At 54.7% G+C, this 11,490-nt stretch overlaps 1 protein-coding gene across 1 annotated transcript in view; it reads left to right on the top strand.

The window, feature by feature from the left end:
• The first annotated feature begins 8,538 nt into the window (after positions 1 to 8,538).
• The window catches only part of tmem8b (transmembrane protein 8B), a 99,962-nt gene continuing 97,010 nt past the window's right edge, over positions 8,539 to 11,490 (top strand). The window contains exons 1-2 of the mRNA XM_056280404.1: positions 8,539 to 9,178; positions 10,497 to 10,686. Coding sequence (XP_056136379.1) covers positions 8,539 to 9,178; positions 10,497 to 10,686 — 830 coding nt within the window. The remainder of the gene's footprint in view (positions 9,179 to 10,496; positions 10,687 to 11,490) is intronic.

The raw sequence follows: 11,490 nt of genomic DNA, 5'->3' as shown, positions 1-11,490 counted from the left end.
GGGATGTGATGTGTCGGTGGACACGTGGGGGTCTGGGGATCTTGCAGAGTGGAGAGACAGACCGTCATGAGTTATGGGGGATGTGATGTGTCGGTGGACACGTGGGGGTCTGGGGATCTTGCAGAGTGGAGAGACAGACCGTCATGAGTTATGGGGGATGTGATGTGTCGGTGGACACGTGGGGGTCTTGGGATCTTGCAGAGTGGAGAGACAGACCGTCATGAGTTATGGGGGATGTGATGTGTCGGTGGACACGTGGGGGTCTGGGGATCTTGCAGAGTGGAGAGACAGACCGTCATGAGTTATGGGGGATGTGATGTGTCGGTGGACACGTGGGGGTCTGGGGATCTTGCAGAGTGGAGAGACAGACCGTCATGAGTTATGGGGGATGTGATGTGTCGGTGGACACGTGGGGGTCTGGGGATCTTGCAGAGCGGAGAGACAGACCGTCATGAGTTATGGGGGATGTGATGTGTCGGTGGACACGTGGGGGTCTGGGGATCTTGCAGAGTGGAGAGACAGACCGTCATGAGTTATGGGGGATGTGATGTGTCGGTGGACACGTGGGGGTCTGGGGATCTTGCAGAGTGGAGAGACAGACCGTCATGAGTTATGGGGATGTGATGTGTCGGTGGACACGTGGGGGTCTGGGGATCTTGCAGAGCGGAGAGACAGACCGTCATGAGTTATGGGGGATGTGATGTGTCGGTGGACACGTGGGGGTCTGGGGATCTTGCAGAGTGGAGAGACAGACCGTCATGAGTTATGGGGGATGTGATGTGTCGGTGGACACGTGGGGGTCTTGGGATCTTGCAGAGTGGAGAGACAGACCGTCATGAGTTATGGGGGATGTGATGTGTCGGTGGGGGTCTGGGAATCTTGCCGTCCTCTGACAGACTTATTGCAGTTTTGCACCACTGCATTGTTTAACTCGGATTCTGGGCTGACATACAGGTACCATGTGGTCTGGAGGAACCATAACATGTATGTACATGTAGGTACCATGTGGTCTGGGGGGACCATAACATGTATGTACATGTAGGTACCATGTGGCCTGGAGGGACCAGAACATGTGTGTACATGTAGGTACCATGTGGTCTGGGGGGACCATAACATGTGTGCACATATAGGTACCATGTGGTCTGGGGGGACCAGAACATGTGTGCACATGTAGGTACCATGTGGTGTGGAGGGACCAGAACATGTGTGCACATGTAGGTACCATGTGGCCTGGAGGAACCAGAACTTGTGGGTAGGGTCACTACACAATGCAGGGCATCTTACTGGTCAGACCAGAGAGGGTGCAGGCGTTAACCTGGTTTGACTGGTGTAAGGGGAAAGCTGCATACTTCCGACTCATCTGCGATGATGTTGAGGTTCATGTGGAGGTTCATGTGGAGGTTCACGTGGAGGTTCATGTGGAGGTTCGCGTGGAGGTTCACGTGGAGGTTCGCGTGGAGGTTCACGTGGAGGTTCATGTGGAGGTTCACGTGGAGGTTCACGTGGAGGTTCACGTGGAGGTTCATGTGGAGGTTCACGTGGAGGTTCACGTGGAGGGTCATGTGGAGGTTCATGTGGAGGTTCACGTGGAGGTTCACGTGGAGGGCCATGTGGAGGTTCACGTGGAGGTTCACGTGGAGGTTCACGTGGAGGGTCACGTGGAGGTTCATGTGGAGGTTCACGTGGAGGGTCATGTGGAGGTTCACGTGGAGGGCCACGTGGAGGTTCACGTGGAGGTTCACGTGGAGGTTCACGTGGAGGGTCACGTGGAGGTTCACGTGGAGGTTCACGTGGAGGTTCACGTGGAGGGTCACGTGGAGGTTCACGTGGAGGTTCACGTGGAGGGTCACGTGGAGGTTCACGTGGAGGTTCACGTGGAGGGTCATGTGGAGGTTCATGTGGAGGTTCACGTGGAGGTTCACGTGGAGGTTCACGTGGAGGGCCACGTGGAGGTTCATGTGGAGGTTCACGTGGAGGTTCACGTGGAGGGTCACGTGGAGGTTCACGTGGAGGGCCACGTGGAGGTTCATGTGGAGGTTCACGTGGAGGTTCATGTGGAGGGTCATGTGGAGGTTCACGTGGAGGTTCACGTGGAGGGCCATGTGGAGGGCCATGTGGAGGGCCAGGAATACGGGTCGTGGCACTGTGGTATAAATGAACTCCTGTCGGTTCTTGTCATCTGGTTGTTTGTCAAGATTTTCAACTCTTGTGAGCAAATGCTGGTGAGTGGTTGAAGCTGGCGCCCTGTTAAAAAGCGTGCTGGCTGTAATGACAGTTATAATACCGTCACGTCAGAGCTGACTGGAATTAGGGTGGGGATGGGCCAATTAAGCGTGGTTAAATTAAGCCTGAGAAAGGCAAACGGTGATCAGAAGACGCTCATTGCAGGGGCGGCTAAATTCAAATGAACATAAAGGTGGTGGGGGTCCCTCTCCCCCCACCCTTGATTCTCTCATACCTGAATATAGACCTGTTTAAATCAGGTTGCACGCCAACAACAATGCACTGGACGCTGCACTAGCGCCTCCTCTGATCTGTCAGGGCGCCTGTTCAAGGGGGAGGGGGAACTGGGGGGGATAGCGTGATCCTCCCACGCGCTACGTCCCCCTGGTGAAACTCCTCACTGTCAGGGGAAAAGAAGCAGCTGGTGACTCCACATGTATGGGAGGAGACATGTGGTAGTCTGCAGCCCTCCCCAGATCAGCAGAGGGGTGGAGCAGAGACCGGGACGGCTTGGAAGGGTGGGCTAACTGGCCAGATACAGTCGGGGAGAAAAAGGAGGAAAAATACCCACCAAAATAAATAAATAAAATAAAAATAAAAAATGTCCTGGACACGTTTATGACCAGTCTCCTGGACCACACTGTGATTCTGTGTGGTGTAAAAACATCACTGCCATTTGTCTTCACAGACTCTACTTTTTTATTACAAAGCCCATTTGTCCTGAGCACGGCTGTGGCCAGGTAACCAGGCCAGGTAACCAGGCCCGGTAACCAGGCCCGGTAACCAGGCCAGCTGGGACCTATCTGCTCTCAATATTAGCTTTTCTTTCTTTGGTTTTTGTTTTTTTGGGAGGAGGGAGTTCTCCCCTTTTTTCTCCCCAACTGTATCCGGCCAGTTACCCCACTCTTCCGAGCCGTCCCGGTCTCTGCTCCACCCCCTCTGCTGATCTGGGAGGGCTGCAGACTACCACATGCCTCCTCCCATACATGTGGAGTCACCAGCCGCTTCTTTTCACCTGACGGTGAGGAGTTTCACCAGGGGGACGTAGCACGTGGGAGGATCACGCTATTCCCCCCAGTTCCCCCTCCCCCCCGAACAGGAGCCCCGACCGACCTACCGACCAGTGGAGGCGCTAGTGCAGCGACCAGGACACATACCCACATCCGGCTTCCAACCCGCAGACGCCCTTCATCTGCGACTCGGCCGTGATCTCTAACATGTTACACCGCGGACAGACGGCAGGGGGCAGATGGAGCGTAACACGCCCTTCATCTGCAACTCGGCTGTGATCTCTAACATATTACACCGCGGACAGACGGCAGGGGGCAGATGGAGCGTAACACGCCCCTCGTCTGCGACTCGGCCGTGATCTCTAACATGTTACACCGCGGACAGACAGCAGGGGGCAGATGGAGCGTAACACGCCCCTCATCTGCGACTCGGTCGTGATCTCTAACATGTTACACCGCGGACAGACAGCAGGGGGCAGATGGAGCGTAACACGCCCCTTCATCTGCGACTCGGCCGTGATCTCTAACATGTTACACCGCGGACAGACAGCAGGGGGCAGATAGCGAGTAACACGCCCCTTCATCTGCGACTCGGCCGTGATCTCTAACATGTTACACCGCGGACAGACAGCAGGGGGCAGATGGAGCGTAACACGCCCTTCATCTGCGACTCGGCCGTGATCTCTAACATGTTACACCGCGGACAGACAGCAGGGGGCAGATGGAGCGTAACACGCCCCTTCATCTGCGACTCAGCCGTGATCTCTAACATGTTACACCGCGGACAGACAGCAGGGGGCAGATGGAGCGTAACACGCCATTCATCTGCGACTCAGCCGTGATCTCTAACATGTTACACCGCGGACAGACAGCAGGGGGCAGATGGCGCGTAACACGCCATTCATCTGCGACTCGGCCGTGATCTCTAACATGTTACACCGCGGACAGACGGCAGGGGGCAGATGGAGCGTAACACGCCATTCATCTGCGACTCGGCCGTGATCTCCAACATGTTACACCGCGGACAGACAGCAGGGGGCAGATGGAGCGTAACACGCCCCTTCATCTGCGACTCGGCCGTGATCTCTAACATGTTACACCGCCGACAGACGGCAGGGGGCAGATAGCGAGTAACACGCCCCTTCATCTGCGACTCGGCCGTGATCTCTAACATGTTACACCGCGGACAGACAGCAGGGGGCAGATGGAGCGTAACACGCCATTCATCTGCGACTCGGCCGTGATCTCTAACATGTTACACCGCGGACAGACGGCAGGGGGCAGATGGAGCGTAACACGCCCTTCATCTGCGACTCGGCCGTGATCTCTAACATGTTACACCGCGGACAGACAGCAGGGGGCAGATGGAGCGTAACACGCCATTCATCTGCGACTCGGCCGTGATCTCTAACATGTTACACCGCGGACAGACAGCAGGGGGCAGATGGAGCGTAACACGCCCCTTCATCTGCGACTCGGCCGTGATCTCTAACATGTTACACCGCGGACAGACGGCAGGGGGCAGATGGAGCGTAACACGCCCTTCATCTGCGACTCAGCCGTGATCTCTAACATGTTACACCGCGGACAGACAGCAGGGGGCAGATGGAGCGTAACACGCCCCTTCATCTGCGACTCGGCCGTGATCTCTAACATGTTACACCGCGGGCAGACGGCAGGGGGCAGATGGAGCGTAACACGCCCCTTCATCTGCGACTCGGCCGTGATCTCTAACATGTTACACCGCCGACAGATGGCAGGGTGGCTCACTGCCGCGCAGCTCCGTTGGGAACACGACCGCTAATTGGTTTCTAGGTTGTCGCTGAATGTTGTGTTGTTTCTGCAAACTCCATGTGTCTCACGTGTGTGTGTGTGTGTGTGTGTGTGTGCATGCACGCCCGCATGCGCAGCGGGTCTTGGTCCGCACACACACACACACACACACACACATGCAGTACTTGTAGGACTGTAGTCATTCATCACTTGGTGTGTGAAAGTCATCTGTGTCCCGCTGGTGTGACCAGCCTCACATCTGCATCGACAGGGGGCGCTGTTCTGATACCGGTAACGCCACACGAGCCGTTGATACCACGAGCCGTGCTGACACATGGGCGGCTACGGTGCATTATTAACACGCTGTAGTTGCTGTTCCACATGACGACACACGGGTAGCACTTAATATCACCTCAACAACCCTCCCCCTTTTCTCCCCAGTTGTATCCGGCCAGTTACCCCACTCTTCCGAGCCGTCCCGGTCTCTGCTCCACCCCCTCTGCTGGTCCGGGGAGGGCTGCACACTACCACATGTCTCCTCCCATACATGTGGAGTCACCAGCCGCTTCTTTTCACCTGACAGTGAGGAGTTTCACCAGGGGGACGTAGCACGTGGGAGGATCACGCTGTTCCCCCCAGTTCCCCCTCCCCCCTGAACAGGCGCCCCATAGCGTAGCAGTCTATTCCGTTGCCTACCAACATGGGGATCGCCAGTTCGAATCCCTGTGTTACGTCTAGCTTGGTCGGGCGCCCCTACAGACACAATTGGCCGTGTCTGCGGGTGGGAAGTCGGATGTGGGTGTGTGTCCTGGTCACTGCATTAGCGCCTCCTCTGGTCGGTCGGTGGCGCCTGTCCGGGGGGGGGACTGGAGAAATAGCGTGATCCTCCCACGCGCTACGTCCCCCTGGTGAGACTCCTCACTGTCAGGTGAAAAGAAGCGGCTGGTGACTCAACATGTATGGGAGGAGGCGTGTGGTAGTCTGCAGCCCTCCCCGGACCAGCAGAGGGGGCCAGATACAGTTGGGGAGAGAAAGGGGGGGAGGGGGGGGGCTTGGCTGTTTAGAAAGAGAAGCACGGTCGGAAGTCAGACCGTTCCAGTGACGTTTCTCGCACATCTCCGTCTGTTGGTAAGCGCCGCCTCCTGGGAACGGTCTGCAGAATTCCTGCAGGGTGAACACCAGGACCGTCTGTTGCTGCGCAGCACCTCTGAGGCTGATCCAGCATGAAACCAGTCCACCACCCACCACGGCACCAGGACCCAGGAGCGCTAGCTGAGTCTGGCTAGCGGAAGTCTCTTCTGTCTGTTAGCTGTGGTTATGCGGAGCTCCAGCAGTTGCGTGCGCCACACTCTCTGTACTGGAGCACAGAGGACGACGGTGCATATTGATTGATTAATTGATTGATTTTTTTCCTCCTCCTCTGCGCGTCGTGCAGCCACTGTGGGCGCAGCACACACACTGTCTTCCACAACACACCCACAACCTCCACACACTGCAGTGTGGTCACCTCACCCTTCCTGCTTCTGGTCTGATATTTAGACTGAATGGCTCCGTTATCCAACCTGACATTGCCCTCCCGTTTTCTGCCCGGGCGGTGGTTATTTGATTTTCCCAAACCAGTCACATTGTTGTTTTTGGGGTTTAAAAAAAAATCTCCCCAATTGAATTTGCCCAATTACCCCACTCTTCCGAGCCGTCCCGGTCTCTGCTCCACCCCCTCTGCTGATCCGGGAGGTTTGCAGACTACCACATGCCTCCTCCTTTTCAACCCACTCCCAAACTTTGCTTCTGTTTCCTTCGTGTCTTGCTGTTTTTCCTTCTTCATCTCGCAGCTTTCCACGTAAGTACAACTGCTCACGCACTGCACACGTATCGTGCATGAATAGGTTGCTTAGGCAGGTCATGATGAACTAAACAAATGAAAACAGCTAAGGTATCTTGAGGCTATCAATTGCAGATTCAAAATATATATTTTTCCTTTGACCTGAACGTCACCGTCTTTTATGTTTGGAGTCAACCTGTGCATCACCAGGGCCAAACCAGATCTTTGAAAAGTGCCGCAAAACTTGAAGAGTGGGCGGGACGAGTAAAATAAATGGCGAATGGGAATTCAGAGGTCTAGCAGCAGGCTATTCTGGTTCGGTTTGTTACTGTATTTACCCCCTTTTAAACCACCTACCCAACTGGTCACAAGTAAACCCCTGTAACAAGCAGCAGTGCTCTAAAGCAGCAGACGCCGTGTGCAGCGGATGCTGGGCGCAGAGGAGAGCGGCCTGACGCCTCGGAGCCCACTACGGGATTAGGCATCAGCGCTTGACAGCAAGATTTCTTCGTTCTTCCGAGTCTCTGCCTTCCTGTTTCCAGTCTTGCTATTGAAGGTTGCTGTCAGACGTTAGCTGAAAGCCTGCCGTACTGCTGTGGGGGGGGGGCAGAGCAAACGATAGTTATTCATTTTAATTTCCCTTCTTCCTTTTTCTTTTTCTTGTTTTTAGTAAAACACATGTGATGATGCACCATGCATTCAAGGAACACTTTCCACCCCGCAGTCACACCTCGCTGCCCCGTCTCTCCAGAGGCCCTTGGTTTTCTTCTGCGCCGCTGCCATCATAACACACAACTAGCAAGGAGCGGTGACACACTAGCGGGAAGCGGTGACACACTACCGGGAAGCTGTGACAAACTAGCAGGAAGCGGTGACAAACTAGCGGGAAGCGGTGACACACTAGCGGGAAGCGGTGACACACTAGCAAGAAGCTGTGACAAACTACCGGTAAGCTGTGACAAACTAGCGGGAAGCGGTGACAAACTAGCGGGAAGCGGTGACACACTAGCGGGAAGCGGTGACACACTAGCAGGAAGCGGTGACAAACTAGCGGGAAGCGGTGACACACTAGCGGGAAGCGGTGACACACTAGCGGGAAGCGGTGACAAACTAGTAGGAAGCAGTGACAAACTAGCGGGAAGCGGTGACAAACTAGCAGGAAGCGGTGACACACTAGCAGGAAGCGGTGACACACTAGTGGGAAGCGGTGACACACTAGCGGGAAGCGGTGACACACTAGCGGGAAGCGGTGACAAACTAGCGGGAAGCGGTGACAAACTAGCGGGAAGCGGTGACAAACTAGCGGGAAGCGGTGACAAACTAGCGGGAAGCGGTGACAAACTAGCAGGAAGCGGTGACAAACTACCGGGAAGCTGTAACAAACTAGCAGGAAGCGGTACCATGTGGTCTGGGGGGACCATAACATGTTTGTACATGTAGGTACCATGTGGTCTGGGGGGACCATAACATGTTTGTACATGTAGGTACCATGTGGTCTGGGGGGACCATAACATGTATGTACATGTAGGTACCATGTGGCCTGGAGGGACCAGAACATGTGTGTACATGTAGGTACCATGTGGTCTGGGGGGACCAGAACATTTGTGCACATATAGGTATCATGTGGTGTGGAGGGACCAGAACATGTGTGCACATGTAGGTACCATGTGGCCTGGAGGAACCAGAACTTGTGGGTACAGTCACTACACAATGCAGGGCATCTTACTGGTCAGACCAGAGAGGGTGCAGGCGTTAACCTGGTTTGACTGGTGTAAGGGGAAAGCTGCATACTTCCGACTCATCTGCGATGATGTTGAGGTTCATGTGGAGGTTCATGTGGAGGTTCACGTGGAGGTTCATGTGGAGGTTCGCGTGGAGGTTCACGTGGAGGTTCGCGTGGAGGTTCGCGTGGAGGTTCACGTGGAGGTTCACGTGGAGGTTCACGTGGAGGGCCATGTGGAGGTTCATGTGGAGGTTCACGTGGAGGTTCACGTGGAGGGTCACGTGGAGGTTCACGTGGAGGTTCACGTGGAGGGCCATGTGGAGGTTCATGTGGAGGTTCACGTGGAGGGCCATGTGGAGGTTCATGTGGAGGTTCACGTGGAGGTTCACGTGGAGGGTCACGTGGAGGTTCACGTGGAGGTTCACGTGGAGGGCCACGTGGAGGTTCATGTGGAGGTTCACGTGGAGGTTCACGTGGAGGGTCATGTGGAGGTTCACGTGGAGGTTCACGTGGAGGGCCATGTGGAGGGCCATGTGGAGGGCCAGGAATACAGGTCGTGGCACTGTGGTATAAATGAACTCCTGTCGGTTCTTGTCATCTGGTTGTTTGTCAAGATTTTCAACTCTTGTGAGCAAATGCTGGTGAGTGGTTGAAGCTGGCGCCCTGTTAAAAAGCGTGCTGGCTGTAATGACAGTTATAATACCGTCACGTCAGAGCTGACTGGAATTAGGGTGGGGATGGGCCAATTAAGCGTGGTTAAATTAAGCCTGAGAAAGGCAAACGGTGATCAGAAGACGCTCATTGCAGGGGCGGCTAAATTCAAATGAACATAAAGGTGGTGGGGGTCCCTCTCCCCCCACCCTTGATTCTCTCATACCTGAATATAGACCTGTTTAAATCAGGTTGCACGCCAACAACAATGCACTGGACGCTGCACTAGCGCCTCCTCTGATCTGTCAGGGCGCCTGTTCAAGGGGGAGGGGGAACTGGGGGGGATAGCGTGATCCTCCCACGCGCTACGTCCCCCTGGTGAAACTCCTCACTGTCCGGTGAAAAGAAGCGGCTGGCGAGGAGGCATGTGGTAGTAGTCTGCAGCGCTCCCCGTATGGGCAGAGGGGGTGGAGCAGAGACCAGACGGCTCGGGAGAGTGGGGTAATTGGCCAAGTACAATTGGGAAGAGAAAAAAAAGGGGGGGGGCGAACCAATACTTGAAGTACAGAGTACACATGGTTAACACACCACGTACATTCAACCCAAATGGGGATGTGTGCATGCTAAAAAAATGGAAAATGTTCTCCAAAGTAATATTCCAGCCCTTCTCAAGCATCCTGGAAACTGCCCCCCTCCCCCCTCCCACCGTCCCTCTCTTTCCTCTTATCCCCCTCTCCTTTGTCTTTACTCAGAGATGTTCTGAGTCAGTCATAACGTCTCCCGGCTCTGGTCCTCCCGCTGGGCTCGCTGGGTGTCGGGCCCGGCTCATGGCGGTGATGTGCAGATTACACCCGTCACTTGTACCTCTGCTTTTGTGCTGAGCCTACGGTGGATGTAATCCAAGGATTTGACATAATGCAGAAGGTAGAGCGGCCCGCATGCACCCCCCTCCAGCCGCTCAAAAAGACATGAAATTCCATGTTCACGTTATCTGGATGATGATGGAGGCTGTCGCGTCAAGGCCCTCGGGAGTTTAACTCCATCATTAGCTAATTTGGCTGGCTAGATCTTCATGACGAACGAGACGCCGTACAAATCGCTCTAAGAAAGACGGTTAGCGTACCATTACCATGGAAAACACCGGTTCCGGTTCAGTGACAGGACGCGCCGGAAGTCACGCACGGCATCATGGGGGCTAGGAATAAGGTGGATAGAATGATGATGATGATGATGATGATGATGATATACATTCCTGTGCCTTCACCACATGTTTCCCTCTGCCTCTGTTCCCCAGACTGCCTTTTTGTGACTGATTATTTCACCCGCACGCCTCGTAAGCTGAACGCTTTCAACTCCTTCGCCAGCGTGGAGCTGTTCCACTTCAATGTGCCTGACGACACCATGATGGCCGTATGGAACCTCATCACCTTCAAGGAGCAAGGGGGCACCTTCGGAGACAGCTGCCCCGACCGCAACGTGACCGTGTAAGTCTGCCGAACATGCGTGGGTGTTGAGCGTGGGACGCTGTGACGACACACACAGCCCAGATGTTGTCGCCGATGAGGTGTGGAGAAACATGTGGAAACCCGTAGATCCGAGCGAGTCTTAGAAATCCCGCTCAGAAACATCTCTCCATCTTGTCTGAAGAATCCTTTACGCATCAACAGCTGACCACGTAGGACTATCAGGATTCAAGAACAGGGATCTTGTTTTAAAAAATTGGACCAAATTGAATTATTTTGCTATGCTGGCAAATTATTTTGTGGATTTTCCAACTTGAATATATATATATGTGTGTGTGTGTGTGTGTGTGTGTGTGTGTGTGTGTGTGTGTGTTGGCTGCAGACATGGGCTGGCAGCCAGTGAAGGCAGCCATTAGTTCTAAGATGATAGCAGCCAAGGAAGTGTCCCATGGTGAGGTGGCCAGGCTGGTGGAGAATGATACACCACCTGTCTGTGGGTGACGGGAAGCAGCTTGCTAGACCTGTGCGGTGTGTGTGTCTGCTGTCGTGGGCAGCCCGGCCATGCGGGAGACGAGCTGGTGCCAGGGCTGGCTTTATGAAGCCGCTGACGTGGTTTCTTCTTCTTCTTCTTCTTCTTCATATCACTGTGGACTTACACAGCGCAACTGCAGTGAAAAGCTCGTGCCCTGGCTGCTCTCTAGGACAGCGGTTCTCAACCTTTTCAAGTCGCGACCCCCCCCCAGAATAATCAGGTTGATGTTCGTAACCCCCCCCCCCCCCAAGAGCACTGGGACATTTAACTGAATACACCACGATGCAAACACA

This window comes from Lampris incognitus, chromosome 1 (genome assembly GCF_029633865.1).
Source record: "Lampris incognitus isolate fLamInc1 chromosome 1, fLamInc1.hap2, whole genome shotgun sequence".
NCBI lineage: Eukaryota > Metazoa > Chordata > Actinopteri > Lampriformes > Lampridae > Lampris > Lampris incognitus.
This window is presented reverse-complemented; position numbering and strand designations above follow the sequence as displayed.